General features: G+C 45.4%; 2 protein-coding genes across 7 annotated transcripts in view; one reads left to right on the forward strand and one right to left on the reverse strand.

Annotated features, from left to right (window-relative positions):
* TAF1A (TATA-box binding protein associated factor, RNA polymerase I subunit A) overlaps positions 1 to 12854 on the forward strand; it is a 35024-nt gene extending 22170 nt beyond the window's left edge. For 3 of the 6 annotated variants that reach the window (XM_032784382.2, XM_032784383.2, XM_032784386.2), the window contains exons 7-11: positions 1072 to 1230; positions 6534 to 6600; positions 8620 to 8743; positions 10267 to 10427; positions 12515 to 12854. In XM_032784382.2, coding sequence (XP_032640273.1) covers positions 1072 to 1230; positions 6534 to 6600; positions 8620 to 8743; positions 10267 to 10427; positions 12515 to 12657 — 654 coding nt within the window. In that variant the 3' untranslated portion in view covers positions 12658 to 12854. Of the gene's footprint in view, positions 1 to 1071; positions 1231 to 6533; positions 6601 to 6983; positions 7697 to 8619; positions 8744 to 10266; positions 10428 to 12514 lie in introns of those variants that run through there. The other 3 variants (XM_075064320.1, XM_075064322.1, XM_032784387.2) reach the window with 3 other exon arrangements.
* The window catches only part of MIA3 (MIA SH3 domain ER export factor 3), a 221936-nt gene that overhangs the window by 71166 nt on the left and 129626 nt on the right, over positions 1 to 21144 (reverse strand). The gene's annotated exons all lie outside the window — the stretch shown is intronic.

Genomic DNA, 21144 nt, shown 5'->3' on the forward strand with positions numbered 1-21144 from the left:
TCCTCTTTTAAATATCAGCTGATTGTAGTTGGATCCTGAAGTCACAGAACAAATATGAAATCCCACAGTCTGATTTTCTGATTATAACTGCTAAATCAACTAACTTTTAAAATTGAATTAAACTTAAAATAGCTTTGAAACAGTTTGATTTTTCTAGACTTGCTAATGGCACTTGATTTTCTTTGGTGCTTGCCTACCTCACATGATTCTACCTCCTCCTGGGGTCTGCTATGCTGTCTCATTAAGTTGACCACTCTCATGAAGAGACAGCAGTCCTGTTCACTGAAAAGAAGTACTGAAACAGTGATCATAAGTATTTAATATATAAATATTTAGCTGTTTAATGTATTTGCAGTGCTTTTAATTACTTCTAGATATGAATATTTACATATATGTTGTGGAAAGTGAATTGCATGTAAGAGCAGCATTTTTGAGACATTAGATTTAAATGGAAATCTTTTAGCATTGTTAAGTACTAGTCCAGAAGCATCTAGTGTTGCTGGGCTTACTGTATTGTGCACTGTAAAATCAAAAATTTGGTGCCTCACACAGTTACAGAAAAGCGTCACCACATTTTTCCTTAATTTTCGCTAGTCTCAGTCCAGTTCCTGTTTAAATCTAAGGGAGTATTTCCTTTGCCTGCAGTAAGATTTGAATCGGAGTTTTTATTTTTAGAGGTGCAAAGACGTCAAGGATAGAATTAGTCTTTGGGAGAATTAACTTCATGCTTAGAGAGGATCTCTCTAGGTTAAAGTTGGGATGCATTAGGGGTTGTGTGGGGCAAGAGTATGGGGATGCTTGCAGTGGAGTTACTTCTGTCTGACCTGTAAAGGACTTAATTCTTCAGGGTTGTAAAACAAGAACCTTTCAGAAACACTAACGTGGATTTAAGAGTAACATTTTGAACTATTTTGTGTAACAATAACAAAAGGCTTCTTTCCATGCTAATGGTGTTACTTGCAGGATTGTCTGTCAGTACAGTTTGTAACAATCGAAAACTAGTTGTGGATATTTCTGATAGTTTATTACGCTGTCAGGCACCAACAACGTGCTCACATTTTTTTTCCATAGCTATTGGAATTCTATGAGGATTATGATGAAGTCCGGCAAGTATTAAGCGAGTACGCTTACAATTCGAAGTTTCCTCCCAATCCCAATGCTCATGTTTATTACTATCAATTCCTCAAGAGACAGGGTGAATCAAAGAAGACACTGATGTCTGTGCTCAAGGTACGGGTTTTGGACTGTTTTTAATGTTTTTGTAACAATTTTTAATTGAATTAATTTGTTCTGTAAACATAGCTTTTTCAAAAGTCTATCTCAGCTTTATGCTTGATGACTTCAGCTATTACAGATTTTGTCCAAAACTTTTAACACACTTGGACAGAAGGGAAACCAAATTCTAAACTCAAAATATTGCGAGCCTCCTACCACAACATAGCAAATGGTGAGAAAGTTTAAAATAAACCCTTAAATCCCCCCCCCACCCCCCACGTTTGGTATCACCTTCTACAGTCCTGTAAATGTTATATTTGTATTTAAGTGAAATGTTAGGAAATTTCTGGATCAACCTGTTCCAGGGAAGAAGATGCCTATGTTTCATTTAATGTATGTCACAGTTATGATCTGCTTTGTTAGTTTTAAAAAGCACACGGGCAATTACTTAGGCAGCATGCTGGATTAAGAATTTGTCTCACAGTAGTTCTCCTTTTAGATTATTGTTATGTGGTAAATACAAATAACAGAGGTATTCCCTTGAGATTAAACATGCAAATTATTTCTGAAGAGCAGAGTACCTGCCGTTTTAAACACAGAGAGTTGTTGGGGAAAGAAACTCTACATCTCTAGCACTAACATTGATCTGCCTGTGACTTGACTTAAAGGTTGTAAGAAAAAAGGGGGAGGGTGCATTGTGTCTGTGTTTGCAAGGCATTTGAGGGTGAAAGATAGGTATCTATCTGCAGACAGAAGAGAAGGGTTGATGGGATGTACTTGCATGCAGTAAGTTCAACAGGTACACATTCTTTTCTCCTTGTTAATACTCTTACAGATTCTCTCACAGTGGAGATGTGGACACTGCAGCTGGTGGTGTAATTTTCATCTCTGGTAGATGTATGTACTCTAGCTTTGATCGAGTTAGTGTGCTAAAAATAGCAGTGTAGCTGTGGCAGCATGGCTGGCAGCTCAGGCGAACTGCCCGAGTACATATCTGGGATCCTGGGTATGATTTATACTCAGGCAGCTAGCCTCTGCCGCTGCTCGTGCCAGGGCAGCTACACTGCAATTTTTAGTGTGCTGGCCCAAGCTAGAAATTACACCTCCAGCTGCAGTATAGACATGCCCACATAGACCCTGATGCAGTAAAACACTCAAGCATGTGCTTAGCTTTACATATATGCTTAAGGGCTTTGCAGGATCACAGTCTTAGTGTCTGGAAAATTTATTCTTTTTCTTTTAGTTTTTACAGTCCAGAGCATCATCTGGTTCTGTTCTTTCTCTCGACTGTTTCACTCCATTATGTTTAACCGATCACACAGTTAACTCAATAAGTTTCCTATTGAATAGCCTGCAGCATATAAGAACTCTTCGCTATCTTGTTTTATTTCTTTGTATAGTGTGCACATGCTGTTGTTGCAAAGTAGAACTTAACCAATCATTTTGGTAAGTCATATTTTGCAGTCTGCATTGATCATAAAGGAAATGGGATGCCTAGGTGAGATTGACAGGACACCAAAATGCAGACTCAAACTTGGAATTGATAGAGTGCAGAGCAAATAACGTCTTCTACTGTCTTACTTTCACACAACATGTCTAAATTCAAATCTGTGTGTTTAGTCTTGGTCAGTTTTGGGACTGATTCTCCATTTTATATGTTAACCGTTTCCAGTTAGTTCAGAAAAGGTATTGGTATAGCTTTCTGGAGCCATGTAAGTAGGCTTGCGTACAACATACATTGCTGTTATCCTAGTTTTAGCTTTAAATTTAATTTACAGAAGAAAACAATTTGGTGTTTGCTGTGTTTTCTGCACACTGATTTCAGTCATCCTGCCTAGCAGTTGGTTTCTCTGTCATTTTCAGTGAACTGTGGAACTAAGATAAACTTCCTAAACAGATAAACAGTAAAACTTCCTATTACTGCTGTCCACTGGTAGTTGTGCCCTCTCTACGCTAAGCTAATTTTGTTCCCTTTGGGTAATTATGAACTGATTTGCCTTTGCTCCCCAAACTTCAGTAAATTTTTTTTGCTTACCATGTTTATAATATTTTTAACCACTTGATGGCACCAAAGCACTTTCATTAGTGTTCAGCGTGGTAGCCGTGTTAGTCTGTATCAGCAAAACCGAGAAGTCCTTGTGGCACCTTAGAGACTAACAAATTTATTTGGGCAAAAGCTTTTGTGGGCTAGAACCCACTTCATCAGATGCATGACATGAAAAATACAGGAGCAGATATAAATACATGGAAGGATGGGGGTTGCTTTACCAAGTGTGAGGTCAGTCTAACGAGATAAACCAATTAACAGCAGGATACAAGGAAGGGAAAATCTCTTTTTAAGTGGTAAAAGAGTGGCCCATTACAGACAGTTGACAAGAAGGTGTGAGTAACAGTAGGGAGAAATTAGTATTGGGGAAATTAAGTTTAGGTTTTGTAATGACCCAACCATTCTCAGTCTTTATTCAGGCCTAATCTGATGGTGTCCACTTAAGACCATTAAGACTATTAACTCAGGGACTGCGTCCACAGTACCGAGGCTAGCATTGACTTCCGGAGCATTGCACTGTGGATAGCTATCCTACAGTTCCTGCAGTCTCTGCCACCCATTGGAATTCTGGGTTGAGATCCCAATGTCTGATGGGTCAAAAATATTGTCGCAGGTGGTTCTGGGTACGTCGTCACACCACACAAACCCCACCCCGCCCCGTGAAAGCAATGGCAAACAATCATTTCTCACCTTTTTTTCCTGGGTTACCCGTGCAGATGTCATACCATGGCAAGCATGGAGCCCACTCAGCTCACCGTCATCTTATGTCTCCTGGGTGCTGGCAGACGTGATACTGCATTACTACATAGCAGCAGCTCTTTGCCTTTTGGGAGCAGAGAGTGCATTATGATTGGTAGCCATCATCGTCTCCTGGGTGCTCTTCTAGCCGATCTCGGTGAGGTCGATCAGGGGCGTCTGGGCAGACATGGGTGCTCCTGGCAGACCTCGGTGAGATCTGTCAGGATTCCTGGACGTAAATGGGAGTGACTCCAAGTCATTCTCTTCTTAAGTTTCGTCTCCTGGAGATTCAGTCCTGCCTGCAATCGTACTGTACCATCTTCTGGCGAGCAGCCAGGAGACAACGATGGCTAGTAGTCATACTGCACCGTCTGCTGCCAGCCTAAGATATATAAGAGAGATGGAGTGGATCAAAACAAGAAAGAGACCAGATTTGTTTTGTATTCATTTGCTTCCCCCTCTCTCCCTCCATGAATTCAATGGCCGACAATTGTTTTGGTGAGGTCTGTCAGGGGCACCTTGAAAATCTTAATGGAGATTCAGTCCTTCCTGGAATGGGGGGGTGGGGGCAGGGATAGCTTGGTGGTTTGAGCATTGGCCTGCTAAACCCAGGGTTTTGAGTTCAGTCCTTGAGGGGGCCATTCTGTGTGACAGTTGTGTATGTTTCTCCTTGATGCAAACCCTCCCCCTTTGTTGATTTTTAATTCCCCATAAGCCACCTTGTAAGCCATGTCATCAGTCGACCCTCCCTCACCACTACTCCAGGTCCCTGTTATAGCCTCTGTCCTTCATGCCCTTGGAGATTTTTTCAAATGTTTGGGCATTTCATCTTTTGGAGTTCTGATAGCACGGATTTGTCTCCCCATACAGCAATCAGATCCCGTATCTCCTGTTCGGTCCATGCTGGAGATCTTTTGCAATTCTGGGCCTCTGTCATGGTCACCTCTGCTGATGAGATCTGCACTCACCTGCAGATTACCACGCTGGCCAAACAGGAAATGAGATTCAGAAGTTTGCGGGCCTTTTCCTGTCTACCCGGCCAGTACATCTGAGTTGAGAACGCTGTCCAAAGTGGTCGCAATGGAGCACTCTGGGATAGCTCTTGGAGGCCAATACCGTCTAATTGCGACCACGCTACCCCAAATTCGACTCAGCAAGGTCAATTTCAGCACTACTCCTCTCGTTGGGGGAGGAGTACAGAAATCCATTTTAAGAGCCCTTTAAGTCGAAAAAAAGTCTTTGTCGTGTGGATGGGTGCAGGGTTAAATCGATGTAACGCTGCTAAATTCAACCTAAACTCGTAGTGTAAATCAGGGTTAAAAGGCAGTGTGGTCTAGTAATCCCAATGCCCCTTTGAGGGCAATGGTTTATATACTTTTATAGCTAGGTGAGATGAAACTCAGTAAGATGAAGTTACTTGTCTAGAATTCCGCAATTAGTCAATGGGCATTCTTGGTCTTTGTTATGCATTTTGAAGTTTATTTCTGTTCACCACGTGTTTTTGAGATGCTGAGATACTATGGTACCAAGGGCCATACAAGTACCTAATAAGGGAAATGCTGTTTACCACTGTACCTGAAGTCTTTGATTTAGACTGTTTCCATATACTATTCTTTCTACTAACTAATGCATTTTTTCTGTAGTCGAATTATAAAATATCAGATAAGTACAAGATATACCTCTTAAAGCTCACCATCTGGATAAACGTTTAATGAATCTAGTTCTGTCCAGCTGTCGGATGATGTCTTTTCTGGTACTAGTAGATTTATTTACTCCAGTCTTTAAAATAAATGCATTTTGCTTTTTTCTCCATTCCTTTCTGATTGTCGGTTGGTTGCATTCCTTGTGCTATTGGAGGTGGGAGGGTGAGATCATTGTCACTGGTTAATAATGGATCTTGTGGAACATCTGTGCAGAGCTAGTGTACTAAGGAAACCCTGGGGGAAGAGTGAAATTAATGCAAAAGGGGGAAGTAATGAACACTATGAGCTAGGTTGTGCTGAGTCCTATGTGGGTGCAGAAAAGGGAGAGCAGTAGCCACAAGGAACACACCTTGCCCCTCTGCAGCAAATTCTGAGGCTGTGCGCTTCTGCTATGCAAGGATTGTGGACTAGCACCAACTCTTGCATTAGAAACTCCAGAGAGAATGGGTGTGGGAGAAAATGGGACCATGGCCCAGCACTGATGCACAACCAGCCAGTGGAATTGGGTCTGTCCAAGAGAAGCGCACGCAGCACTTTGCTAAAGGATGTATTGGATGCTTTCTCGGGCGGCTCCTGATAAATGTTGTGCCTGCATTGGGCACAACGCCTCTGAACTGCTTGCCACCAAAATACTGCGCCTCCCCATCATAGGAAGTATTTTAAAACTGCAGTCTAGCCCTAAGTGTTGTTTTGTTGAAGTTGTTCTATATGACCAAATTGTTTATTTTAATAAAAAACAGATATCGTGGTGAAACAGAAGTGTGGACTCTGCAAATCTTTTTGAAGATTCTATAACAGAAACACTTTTTTTTTTTTTTTTTTTTTTTCAGATTTTGCATGAGATTGTTCCCTCTCATGAATTAATGTTAGAATATAATGCCATGCTTCAAAAATCAAGTAAGTCTTTAGATACCCGTGTTCTTTTCCTTAAAAGTTATTCTAAGTACAAGTTTCCTAGAATGGCTGTTGGCTTTTCCCTGTTTAAAGTAGTTTTAATATATTTAAAAAAAAAAGTAAGGTGCAAGGAGGACAGGAGTCTAGAAGACAGATGCATTGACAGATAGTTACAAACCTCTGCAAACAAATCCTTGTCTAAATAAAAATGTGCAGACACTAATTGTCAGAGTATGTAGGCAACACAACCAAGATCTCAATAGTGACTAGTGATTTGGGGTACCTCAGTGTCAGGTGCCCAACGTGATACTTTAATGAGGCCTTTGACTTTCAGAAAGGATTGATGTGCAGCACTCTGCCTGAATTCAGTATGTATTATTCATTAGATCCAAGAACAAAACCCACATTTCCTCCAAATGAATCTTACCTTTGTCTATCTGAAAATAATCTCCAGAATTGACATTGCCCCAATCTCGATGTGCTAGTCACCTACAATGTAAGTCTGACTCTTCTCTTGAATTGATCCTCTGAAATGTAGTATATTGTAGCATGTAGGCAGTGTGGTGATGGTTCTTTAATTCCAAGTTCTTTTCTTCCTTTTCCCCCAGCCTCACTTGTCTTCCTGAAAAAGTTTCCCTTTGGCTGAAGAGTCTCTTGTTTTATCAGCACACATGATATTTTTGAAAAATCCATTTAGCTGTTTTTGAATTATCAGAGTTTGGCAGGGAACATCTCATATATTAGGATAATTTTTCAGATCCTTTTTTCTGCTCTGATAACTCAGATAGTCTTGTTTAAAAATCTAAATTTGGCCATTGTGATGTTTTCAATGAGGAATGCCTGCTTTATCAAGGCTGGGAACAAAATAAATACATTGTTCCTTTCCAATTCAAGTGAGCCTTAAGGACCTGATCCTGTGTATTTCTAAGCATCCTCAACCGTAGCCTGGTTGCTCCCAGGGCGGCCTCTGTAGTGATGGGGGGCAGGGCGGTTTTTGAACTATCTGCGGACAGCCAGGAAATCCCTGGGGGAGGGTGTGTGTGTTTGTGTTTTGCACCTGCCCTGCCCCAACTGTTGCCCCCTTCCCTGGTCCAGGGACCTTCCCTCTCCCTGGCCCCTTTCACGCTGCCCCCCACCCTCCCAGGGCTCCCTGCGGCCCCTGTGTTTGTGTGTTGGAGAGTCATATCCAATCCCTTCACGCTGCCCCCCTTTCTCTTCCCTGGCTTAGTTCATAGCCTCAGAAAATCCCTTCAAACTGTCCCCCTTTTCCCCTCCCCTTATTTCATGGGGGGATGACAGACCAAGCAGGCGGGGAGCGCTAGGGGGGTGTGTGTTTTGGTGGCACTTGGGGGAGGGGAGGACAGATGATCTTTGCTAACAACCACTACTTACCAGTCAGGAGCATCATTATTGAGCTCTAGGGATGTGCTGACCAGAGGCAGCAGCCAGGGCCAGCTCCAGGTTTTCTGCCGCCCCAAGCGGCCAAAAAAAAAAAAAGCCGTGGCAGTGCAATCACGCTGCTCCACTCTTCAGCGGCAATTCAGCTGCAGGTCCTTCGTTCCAACAGGGACCGAGGGAGCCGCCGCTGAAGACCTGAACATTCCGCTCTAGTAGGGGCCGGAGTGCCATCCCTTGATATTGGCTGCCCAAGCACCTGCTTCCTTAGCTGGTGCCTGGAGCCAGCCCTGGCAGCAGCCACGCTGTAAGACAGTCAGTCTAGGATGAGTGAGTGAACTTGATTGTGCTGGATGGTTGCTCTTGGAGCCTCTTCAATCAGCAATCATTAAGCAGGATTAAAAGGACAGAGAGCAGCTCCAATATAAGCTATGTTCCAAAAACTAAGCAGCTGTTCAGTACACATATACCTTGTCAGGTTTCCAGTAGGAGGAGGAAGAACCAGGTCTGGAATTGTGAAGAGGGCGTCACCACGGCCAGCAGAACGAAGGCAAACTAGATCTTGTTGCTGCTTGTCTTATGAATGAATGCAGGATTGTTCATTAACTTGACCGATTCTAATTCCAGAAAAAAGAAAAAACCATAGACTGGGGCTGGAGATTATTTTCACACTCCTGGATTTTGCTGGGTGGAAGGAGCATGTAAAAGCTTGGAGCTGTTTAGCAAAACAGATTAAACAGATCCTGGTGAAGTAAGTATAGTATATCTGGTATTGCCATACTAGGGGAATTAAACATTACAGTGGGTCAGTCCACATGGAAACTAGGATATATGCACTTTGGTAGCAAGAGCATTGTCCATCCTCTTATATCCTCTCGCAGGCTTGGCGTGTTACTGAACAGAAGAGTAAACTGGCAAGTCCTGTAGTAGTTCAGGACAGTGCCCCGACGTCAGGGTGCTCTTTTAATACAATGTCCTATACCACTCTGCATTCCCAAACACTACATCTTTCAGTGACGATACTACGGTGTTTGGTCTGCTACTGTTAGAATACTACAAGAATTTTTTTTTTTAAAGGTGATCATTGTGTGAATAGTGAGTTTCTGAGCCAGTGCTGAGTGACATAAACTACGAATCCAAAGGAAGCCATCTCCAAGCAGCCCACTCTGGTTAGAAGTTTACTATGATGAGTAGAATTCAGAGAAGTAATGAATAAAGGTGTTCAAAGGGGTGATCCTGGAGGCTTCTCTACTCCCTCAAAGGCAAACTATTCACCTGAACTGTTCATAATACTGGCTGAGTGTGTCAGTGGTGCCCTGTAACATAGTATGCACGTTTTGTATGTAGAAGGTGCTCCAGGTTGTTTCTAGCTCTACCTTTAAAAAAACACTTCTCAAATAGGAAGGTGTATGAGACCAGGCTTATATCTTTTCTTGTAAAATACCCTGTAAATGTAATGCTTTTTCACAAATAGATCTGGTGTTGAGTAAAAATTAGTGTTGAAAAGCATGTAGGCCTATGTTCAATGATTTTATGCAGCCTTTATTTAAAGATCAACCAATGTTGCAAGGCTCGTGGATGGACAGTTAAGATATTTTCACTTTTAGCCTATTAAACCAGAAGCATCTTGGTGGTGTTTCTGTTTAGTGAAATTTGTTCAAAAGATTAGCCTTATCTGCAATCTCCCGGCCCGTGAGCCAACCCCAAAGTATAACCAAATGATCTGGGAACAATTCTCGTATTTATTGAAAAATTACCTTCATAAAACAGCTAGTTTGTCAGTCCCTTAAGTGGCAACTGGGACAAATTCATCCCTGGCGTCACTTCAAATTTACACACTCCTTTAAACTGAAACAACTTCACTATCAGACTTCTTGCAAATCTAGTTATTAAATTTGCTTACTACTATTGTGCTAAACTAGCACACAAGCTAAAAGGTCACTCCATTTTCTGTATAAAATTTAGTTTAGTTCTCATTTCAAACCCTAATTAGTGCCAACATGCAGACTTTAAATGAGATGGTGCTGCATTCTGTAGTGTAACTCTCTTTTCAGCTGGCAGTGCCGCACAGTCCTGCGGTGGCCACTGCCACTTTTTTCTATCAAATGTGTGGTGAATTGAATACCACATGCATTCCAGGTCCCTGTAAGCAACATATGAAATGTGCAGCACTCAGAGCAATGCTTTGGTAACTTCCACTTTATTTAAAAAAAAAAAAAAAAAGATTCCTCCCACCCAACTCAAATTTAGCTGTAACCTATTAACTCTCTCCAGCTCTGGCAAGCATCTTGACTGGGTCACGGAGGAGTGGAACTCTAGAAAGGACTGGTGGCCAGCCTTCCACTTTAGCCACTACTTGGCGAAAAGAAATTGGCAGGAAAATGAAAGTCTTGCTTGTGAAAAAGCATTGGTGGCTGGAATCTTGCTGGGAAGAGGTAATTTTAAATCTTCTTCTTCTTTACTCTGTGGAATAGAAATATTGGCTAGTTCAAGCTTTAATGGCAGGGGATGTGTCTGATTTGAGTTCTGGAAGAATTTTCAGCCTTGTGATCTCAAGAAAGAGATTGGCTTGATCCTGCAAGGGTGAATACAAGAGAGGTTCTAAAATGCTTGGTACTTGCCATTGAGGTGTAGTTCACATCTCACAGGTCTTGCTGTAGCCATGGTTCCCTTGAAATGACACTGAGCTACATTCATCCTGGTTTGAATGATTCGTTTGATTTTATCTGCCCCTTGTTGAGTCATTGACAGTCAAAATAAGAATGAGCTAATAAACAGAATAAAATTAGAAGATTAGGAACACGAGAAGAAATATTAGCAGGTGATGCATTACTGTTAGTAGCCCTGAAGCTGTCATTCCAGAAATGCTATGAGGAAACAACTTCCTGAGTGTTGTCTATTATTAGAGTGTCTGGGGAGCAACTCAGTACTTAAGAACTATATTCTTATCTCAATAGGACCCTAAGGAAGCTAGGTGTAGTTTGGGTTGGGTGTGGTTTGCCTGGAAACTGTTTTTAGGGGCATGGTTGTTTAGTTGGGTGGCTGACTCTCAGGACAGAACAGATCTGTAGTGACCACTAGGATATCAGTAAGGTCTCCAGTATAGCAAGATGTGTATACTTGAGAGATACCATCATGTCATTATGCAAACAAGCTTCCTAGTACTTAAATATAAGCTGTGCATGTAGTGCTTTCCTGCTTAATGTTGTATGTCCAAACTTGCATACAAGGAGAATGATTTGATTTATAAGCCTTGACGCTGGAGTATAGCAGTCCTCTATCTATTGAGCCAAGGCAAGCAGAGCTATGTAAGGTGGGTAGTTTGATGGCAGTTCATGGAGCACACATGGGAGAAGGGGAATTGAAACAGGGAAGGTGGAGAAGTGGAATGGAGTGGAGCTGTGTTTGGGTGAATCACTTGGGACTCATCAGAGCCCAGCTCTGATTTGCTTCACTAGCCCTAGGCTCTTCCAGTTCAAGTCCCACTTCTCCTCATCTTCCTGACAAATAGGCCTGTATTCAAGAGGCGCAGTGTCCTCATGGCTGTGAGGAGCTGCAGACAGTATAAGCTTGTAATCAGACTTCCAAGTGAAAATCCATGCTGTCAGGATGGGGGATGACTGTAGTGGAAATGGCTGGTCCCTTGCTCCTGCAGAGCACACTCACTCTGGAACTCTGGCAGAGGACCTTCTGTGGATTCCCAAGGAGGACTGCACAATGCCATGGAGGCAGCACTGCACCTTCTTCCTTGCCCCCGAGAGTGAGGCCTGTCTGAGTAAGGTCCCTTCTGCCCATAGTAGTAGAGTAGATGGTTAAGGCATTAGTCTGAAGTCTGTGAAGTAGCTGGGATTTTCCAGCAAAAGGCAACCTTTAATGGGTTGGCTTTTCCATTACTAACACCTTCCAGACTTATTTTTGATATCAGGAGCTCACTTTTACTTCCAACAAACGGCCACTGAACATTTGGCTGTTACCAGTAAGTGGCCAGCTAACTAATTTAGTTCCAGATGTAGGATGACTTTCTTGAAGCCCGTTAAGCTAAGGAAGCAATATGCACATGTTGAAGAGCGAATAGGGCATGTTAGTTTTACTAAATATTTAGACTTGTGTGTGTGTGTGTGTGTGTGTGTGTATATATATATATATATATATATATATATATATATATATATATATATATACTTTTTTTGCACTCTTAAGTCCTAATATATCTGAAGGGCATTACAAAATTAGGCTTGCCAGAAAAGCCCAATGAAATGTACAGTTACCTACACCTAACTTATCAATGTCTTTGAGGATGTGTGGGAGACTTTCTTGGTCTAAATATTATAACTGCTTATTTGGTAGTGGTGATATACCTTGTGCATGCACATCTTATGTCAGTGACTTCTGTTATAGAAACCTTTTCTTTTAAGGGAACATTTGTGCTCAGGGAAATGCCTCTTGTGCAGATTAAAAGCATTTTATGTTCTTCAGTTTATATCACAGTGTGGTTTATAACGTCATTTCATTTTTGTTTTAGATTGCAAATACTTCAAATATGTTTCACACCAAGGCTGCATAGCCAAGAAGGAAAAATTTCAGACAGTGAAGAAATTTGTGAAGAAACACAGCTCTGCCCATTTGAGAGCATGTGGTGTTTTGGATTCCTGCACGCACCTTTGATGTTTACAAGATGTCTTTAAGGTCCTCTTATTAAAAATGCTAAATTATTTTCCCAGCTTTTCTGTGGGGCTTTTCTTGACAGGTTCTCACTACAAAGAACTTTGAGAGTGGATTGTTAGCTCAGTACTAGACTCAGCATATTGCTGGCCATATTCTTGGTTTGTATTCTTATTTATAATAAAAGGGGAGTAAATCCATTGGTAAGAGAATCTGCGTTCTTTAATATTTTAGTCCATATTTGTTTGTGTGAGATTTAATAAGCAGAGCTGATGCCTCAAGAAAATATTTGAAAGGTATTTAGTTGTGGAAAGGTAATTGTGGAGCAATGTACCTATGGCTTGCTGACATTGAGACTGATCCTGCTCCCATTTAAGTTAAAACGAGTTTTGAAATTGCCTTAAATGGGAGTGGAGCAAGGCCATGTTTCAAATCCAGTCAAAATTCAGTGACATAAAATAGTTAATGTCTGGCTGTAGCAGCAGTTTTCCAAGTCATGTGTTCCCATAGGGGAACTTCCCACCCTCTCACTTGTTATGCTACAAGAAATGCAGTCTGAGAAATACTTAAACAAGTAAGCAAGACATGTTGCTGGTTGACACCATCTAGAGATTATCTTCTGTGCTGAGAAAAAAGTGTATGGAGTAAATAGGCTTAATTAATAGTGGCTTATGGTTAGGCTTGGCAGAATTGGTGGTTTGGTTGTTGTTTTTTTTTTAATAATGTCCCTGGCTAATATCTATTTTGAAGCATTTTTTCTATTTTTATTTATTTAAATTTTCACAGTTGCAGGAAACTGGTAGGGGTGGGGTTGAACAATAGATTCATAGACTGTAGGACTGGAAGGGACCGTGAGAGGTCATCGAGTCCAGTCCCCTGCCCTCATGGCAGGACCAAATATTGTCTACACAATCCCAGATAGACATTTATCTGACCTACTTTTAAATATCTCCAGAGACGGAGATTCCACAGCCTTCCTAGGCAACTTATTCCAGTGTTTAACCACCCTGATGGTTAGGAACTTTTTTCTAATGTCCAGCCTAAACCTCCCTTGCTGCAGTTTAAACCCATTGTTCTTGCTCTATCCTTAGAGGCTAGGATGAACAAGTTTTTCTCTCTCCTCCTTATGACACCCTTTTAGATACCTGAAAACTGCTATCATGTTCCCTCTCAATCTTCTGTTTTCCAAACTAAACAAACCCAATTCTCTCAGCCTTCCTTCATAGGTCATGTTCTCAAGACCTTTAATCATTCTTGTTGCTCTTCTCTGGACCCTCTCCAATTTCTCCACATCTTTCTTGAAATGTCATGCCCAGAACTGGACACACTACTCCAGTTGAGACCTAACCAGTGCAGAGTAGAGCAGAAGAATGACCAGGAGGCAGGTCAGACAATTATGTAATAGCTAGACACAGATTAAAAAAGTTTAAAGTTTGATAACAATGAATATACAAAATAAATAACCATAAATCAAATTCTAATAGGTTTTCAAGCAGTATTTTTCTTACTTTGCACATCTGTAAGTTTACATTATCATTAAGGCTAAGATTTTGTCAGTTATTTTTAGGAAAAGTCACGGACAGGTCATGAGGAATAAACAAAAATTCACAGAGCCCGTGACCTGTCCGTGACTTTACTAAAAATAACAGGGGAAGGGGGGAACTGACAGGCTGAGCACCCCACCATGGCGGGGACACAGCCCCAGCTCCAGTGGGTGGTGCAGCCATGGGGGATGCACGTCCCCGTGCTCCAGAACTGACCGCAGTTGGGGGACAGGTGCACAGCCCCATCTGCAGCCCATGCCAAACTCTAGCCACAGCCTTGGGAAGCCTCACGGGGGGGCACATGGCCCCTGTTGCGGCCACTGGGCAGGGGTGCAGGGTCCCTGCTGCAGCCCCCAGCTGAGTCATGGGGCTGGGGCGCAGCCGCGGGCTGCAGCCGCAAGATGAGTGCGTGGTCCTTGCCGTAGCCCCTGCCAAACCCTGGGTGGAGCCAGGGTGGGTGAGCAGAGTCCCAGCTGCTGGATAGGGGCGCACAGCCCTGCTGCAGTCATTTCCCCCTAACTGCAGGGCAGGGGCTGCAGGGTCCTGGTTTCAGCCATCTAACCCCAGTTGCAGGGCAGGAGGCCTCATTCCCACCTCCAGCCCTAGCTTCAGTTGGTGACAGCTGAAGTGGAAGAAGTCACCAGAGATCCAGTAAAGTCACGGAATCTGTGACTGCAGTGACCTCTGTGACTAAATAGTAGCCTTTGCTATCATCTATGGAAATATTTTTTCATCGGTTTGTGTGTATGACGTACAGACGTTTACGATAAAAACCTGGTCCCTCCAAATCTACTTACAGTACATCGCAGAACACACTCATCCAGCTAAAGATCAATGAAGGTGTGGCTTGGTAGCAGATTATGTGAAGCTTTTAGAAAATTGAATCAGAGTCAGGAACATGGAAAATCAATAACTGTTTGCCATTGTGGACCATGTGTTGAACTGTAGCATAGTTGAACGGGGAAGGGATAGCTCAGTGGTTTGAGCATTGGCCTGCTAAACCCAGGGTTGTGGGTTCAATGCTTGAGGGGGCCATTTAAGGATCAAATGCAAAAATCTGTCTGGGGATTGGCCCTGTTCTGAGCAGGGGGTTGGATTAGATGACCTCCTGAGTTCCCTTCCAACTCTGATATTCTATATCAGAATCTGGTTACACTGAACATGGTTGCTATATCTTTAATCTAAAAACCACTAATACAGTTCAGCCTCTCCAAACATCATTTTCCCAGGGCATCTGTATGTTGTTGACTCGTCCACACCCACCATGCTGCACTGCATGGTGGCATAAATAGACTGGGAAAGTCTTTCCATATTGCTTCAGTGGCTGGTGCTATAGACAGAGGTTTGTGGATGTTTTTTCATGTGATGTTGTGCTCTTTAAGACATCATATTTGGAGATACAAAGGTAGTAGGACTGTGTAAGATTTTTCCACTCTGCAGAAGAAACCTTATAGAACTTGTTTGCAGTCCTGTTCATGGGCAAGACTGAACATGGAACACCCTGTGACATACTATACCTGGGGAGAGTGTCTTATAAAAGACAGTTATCTTTTCCGTAACTGATGTTCTTTGAGATATGTTGCTCATGTCCGTTCAATATTAGGTGTGTGCGCTTGCCACATGAACCGTTGCCAGAAGATTTTCCCTTAGCAGTATCCATAGGGGACCATCTCTGGTGCCCTCCAGAGTGGCGCCTGCCTGGTGTGGTATAAGGGGCGCCGCCAGTTCCCCCCACCCCTCAATTCCTTCTTGCCAGAAACTGACAGTGGGGAAGAAGGGCAGGTTGTGGAAGGGACATGACCAACACACCTTGAGGAACACCAGTTACAGAAAAGATAACTGTCCTTCTTGGAGTGCTTGTTCATGTCCATTTCATATTAGGTGACTCCAAAGCTGTGCCCCTGGAGGTGGGTAGGATATCACGGATGTGTAGATTGCAACACAGCTCTGCCAAACCCAGTGTCATCTCTGGCCTGCTGAGTGATGGCAGTGAGAGGTAAACGTGTGAACAGAGAACCACGTTGTGGCTCGGATGTGTGCCAGGAAGGTGCCTACGCTCTCGTCAAGTGGGCTCTGGCAGTCGGTTGCGGCGGAACCCCCACCAGGTTGTAACAGATCCTTATACACGAGGAGATTCAATCGGAAATCCTCTGTGAGGACTCCATCGCTACAGCAGATAGGATGAAGTGTCACCTGAAGAGCTGAGTCAATTTTTGGAAAGGCTTGGTTCATTCTAAGTAGAAGTCCAAGGTCTTCCGGACGTTCAGCGTGTGAAGACGCCTCTCCTCACTGGTCTTGTGTGGTTTGGGACAGAACACTGGCATGAAGATGTCCTGGTTCATATGGACAGGGCCGGCTTCAGGCACCAGCTTATCAAGCAGGTGCCTGGGGCGGCAGTGCTGGAGCAGGGCGGCACTTTCAGCTATTTGGTGGCAATTTGGCGGAGGGTCCCTTACTCCCGCTCGGTGGGGGGGGTCAAATCCCTGGATCCGGCTCTGCATATGGAAGGTGGAGACCACCTTTGGCAGGAAGACCAGGTGGGGCCATAACTGAACCTTATCTTTGTAGAAGACCATGTATGGAGGTCCTGAGGTCAAGGCTTTAATTTCAGAGACCCATCTTGCCGATGTCACGGCCACCAGGAACGCGACACCTTTCATGACAGGTGGGAAAGGGAGCAGGAACCCAGCGGCTCAAAGGGCAGACTGGTGAGCCTAGAAAGGACCAAGTTAAGATCCCACTGCGGGACAGGAGTCCATACTTGTGGGAAGAGTCGAACATCTCAAGAATCTGACCATCATGTCATGAAAAAACACCATCTGGCCCTGTATCGCTGAGTGGAAAGCGGAGAGGGCCATGAGATGCACTCTGATGAAAGTGTGTGCCAGGCTCTGGTTCCTCAGATGAAGCAGATAGTTTAAGATAGGCTGTATGGAGGAGCCACACTTGGATGCTCAGCAGGAAAACCTCGTCCACTTGGCCAGATAAGTCAGTCTGGTTGAAGGCTTCCTGCTTCCCAGGAGGACTTGTTGGACCTCATTCAAGCAGGTTTGCTCCTCTAGGTTCAGCCACGCAGCATCCATGCCAAGAGATGGAGGGACATGAGGTTGGGGTGCGGGAGCTGACAATGGTCCGGTTACAGCAGGTCCAGTTGGCTGGGCAGGGGCCAGGGAGGGACCGCTGCCAGGATCATGAGCGTGCCAAACCAGTGCTGGCAAGGCCATGCTGGGGCCATCATAAGAACCTGGTGCCTTGTCTCTCTTGATCTTTGCCTGGACCCTGTTGATGAGTGGAATCGGAGGCAACGCATCCATCAGGTTCCCTGACAACAACAGGAGGAAGGCATCAGAGTCCTTGCTGTGAACAAAACCGGCGGCATTTCCTGTTTAGCCTGGTGATGAACAGGTCCACTTGGGGAGTTCTCTACCTCTGGAAGTTCATGCAGGTTACCTCTCGGTGGAGCGACCACTTTTGGTGAGAGGAGAAGTCCCTGCGGAGGTGATCCGCTAGCATGTTCTTGACACCAGGGAAATGACAAGCTTCCAGATGGATTTCATGGCTCATGCAGAAGTCCCAAAGACAAAGTGCCTCTTGGCAGAGAGTCGATGAACGTGCTCCCCGTTGCCTGTTGATGTAGAACAACATGTTGTCTGTCAGGACTCTCACCACCTTGTCCGACAGGTGAGGTAGGAAGACTGCGCATGCCAAGCGGACAGCCCTGAGCTCTTCAACGTTTATGTGTAAGTCATCTCTGGGAACCACATACCCTGGGCCTGGAGGTCGCCGAGGTGCGTGCCCCAGCCGAAGTCCAAGGCATCCGATACCAACTCGATGGAGTGATGGGGATGTTGAATGAAACTCCCCCTAGGACAGTCATGCAATTTTTCAGCCATCTCAGTGAGGCGAGTACCATCGGGGGAATGGTAACGACATTGTCCAGGTGATCTCTGGACTGGTAATAGACCGTCGCCAGCCATTGCTGCAGGGTCACATCCAGAGCCTAGCATGGCAGATAATGTATATGCATGCTGCCATGTGACCCAGCAGACCCAGGCAAACCCCAGTCATAGGGGGAACGCGGAGACCTCCTCGATGAGGTCCGTCAGCGTCTGGAACCTTTCTAGTGGCAGGAACGCTCTGGTGCAGGTCAAGTCAAGCACTGCTCCAATGAACTCTATCCTTTTGCACTGGAACCAGTAGGCCCATGGGGCATGTGGCTTGCAGCACCGCAACATCCTCTTGGACCTGAGACCCGGCGTTGTCCTCAACTAGCCAGTTGTCAAGGTACGGATAGTTCTGGTTACCCCTATGCCTGAGGTAAGCAGCCACCACCGACATGCACTTGGTAAACACTCTGGGTGCTGTCACCAGGCCCAATGGGAGGACTGCAAACTGGTAGTGGTGGGGGCCCAACGTAAACTGGAAGAAGTGTCTGTGATCGTGGAAGTATGTGTCCTTCAAATTGAGGGCAGCATACCGGTCTCCGAGATCCAGGGAGGGAATGATAGAAGACAAGGAAACCATGCAGAACTTTAGCTTCTTTAGAAACTTGTTGAGGTCCCTCAGGTCCAGAATGGGCTGCAGACCACCCTTGGCCTTTGGGATTAAGAAGTACTGGGAATAGAACCTCTTGTTTCTGTATGCAAGAGGAACTTCTTCCACTGCACCCAATTGCAGCAATCCCTTTACCTTCTGGACAAGGAGACTGTCGTGAGAAGGGTCCCTGAAGAGGGACGGGGAAGGGGCGGGTGTAGAAGTAAACTGTAGGGTATAACCCTCCCCCGACAGTATTGAGGACCCAGCGGCCTGAAGTTATAGCTATCCGTGCGGGGAGATAAAAAGAGAGGCAGTTGGAGAACAGTGGGACAGATGGATCCAGGGTAAAGTCTGGTAGTTTGCCCTTGAGCACACTCTCAAAACACTCGTTTGCCCCCCTGCTTATTGTGGGTTGAGCCCGACTGGGCAAAGGGAGGAGGTGGGTGGCCCGGGCGTTGCTTGTAGCCCCTACTCTTCTTATGGGGGAGCTCCTGATGGGGTTAACTCCCTTGGCCCTGAGATTGCTGCAGTTTGAACCGCTTACGGGCTAGACCTGGAACGTACAGGCCCAGAGTTTTTTCAGGGTAGTGCGGAAGTCTTTAAGGCCATGCAGTTTACTGGCCATCTGTTCTGCAAACGGGGCCTGACCGTCGAAGGGGAGGTCCTGCATCAATTGCTGAGCCTCCATTGACAGACCCGAGAGGAGCAGCCAGAATGCCCTTCGCATGGAGATGGCCAAGGCCATGGTGCGAGCCGCAGAATCTGCTTCCTCCAAGGCTGCTCAGGGGGTCGCGCTCGCTGCAGCCGTACCCTCTTCCTGGAATTCCTTCTTAGATCCTTCAGGCAGTGAGACCTTGAATTTGGCCATAGACTGCCATGTATTGTGGTCATAGCGGCCAAGGAGGGCTTGGTGGTTGGCCACTCAGCTGAAGGCTGGAAGACGCATACATTTTTTGCCCAAACAGATCCAGTCTCTTCGAGTCTTTTTATTCTTGGGTGTAGCCCTGGGTTCACCCAGCCTCTCCCTCTGATTAAAGGCCTCAGCTATGAGGGAGTTTGGGGCTGCGTGAGTATAGAGATACTTATGGCCTTTAGCTGGCACAAAATATTTGCGCTCAGCCCTTTTTGAAAGAGGTGCCAGGGAGGAGGGGGTTTGTCATAGGGCATTAATTATTTTCAATACACTTGTGTAGGGGTAAAGCCACTCTAATGGGTGCCTTGGAGCAAAGGATGTCAAACAGTGAGTCTGACGGATTCTCAAGCTCCTCTGCTTGGAGCCCCAGGTTAGAGGTGACCCTCTTCAAAAGCTCCTGATGACTCTTTGCGTCATCTTGTGGAACTGGGTGAGGGGGACCCGTAATCGCTTTGTCTGGCATTGATGAGGACGAAGCCAGCACCGAGGGATCCACCACATCCCCTGGTGGTCCAACTGGCTGCTCCACTAGGTCCTCATGGGCCTGGGGGGGTGTCTTCCCCTGTGAGGCCTCTACCTCCGGCGGAGGGTGGGATGCTGTAGCCAATGGCCTATCAGAGGCCCCCGCCACTGATTGGGCAGCCTGGGAAGGCTGGGTGAACCCGCATGAATTCCAGGAGTACCGTGCTGCTGGCCATTGGCCTAGAGGCCTTGCGGTCAATTGCAGTGCCGATGAGGTCTGGTGCCAGGGCCTATCCTGCTACCAGGGACTTCTGATCAGCACCGGAGTAGTAAGCAGAATGGATGCTGCGGAGTGACCATGACCAGCTGGCCAGGCACACCTCACTGCGGTGCTGGCTGCTGTGCTTCGATGCCAACCTGTCTAACCTAACGAGTTTGTCCCTTGGGACCCCTGGCGATCTACGCCTCATGCTGCTTGACCTGTACCGGGATCTAGAGTGGGACTGGGTTCTGGAGTGGGCTGGTTGTCTGTAGAATCTCCCCGATTGAGGGGATTCGTGTCTTGGTGACAGGTGATGGGCAGGTGACCGGTGACCCCGTTCTGTCAGTTAATCGCAAGACCAGTGCCGAGATGTTGGAGACCTGATGGGTCTGTGTCGACATTCATGCCAGGGGCCACATGCTTCTGCAGGTCTGTGCCAGGTTACCAGTGAGCCACACCTCGAATCCTGCTGTCGGTGCCCAGGATCCGGAGTCCGAAGAGGGCATCTCTGAACCTACCTCCCAAAGTCTGAGGCATGAGAGCTCCGTGCAGGTGAATGCTGGTGGGATGTCCCCTGCAATGGGGAGCAGCACTGCTGAGGCGGAGACACTCGGAATGGTCCCAAGGCAGATTTACCCCTGGGCTTGGGTACCCCTGAAGCCAGTGTGGGTGGCACCGATAGCGTCAGGATCTCCTGCACTGCCTGCAGGGCCTTGGGCATTGATGGGACTTCGAGTTGACAGAGGCCCTCATCACTGTCCAGTGTGGCAGGC

The sequence above is a fragment of the Chelonoidis abingdonii genome, chromosome 3 (genome assembly GCF_003597395.2).
Source record: "Chelonoidis abingdonii isolate Lonesome George chromosome 3, CheloAbing_2.0, whole genome shotgun sequence".
Taxonomy (NCBI): domain Eukaryota; kingdom Metazoa; phylum Chordata; order Testudines; family Testudinidae; genus Chelonoidis; species Chelonoidis abingdonii.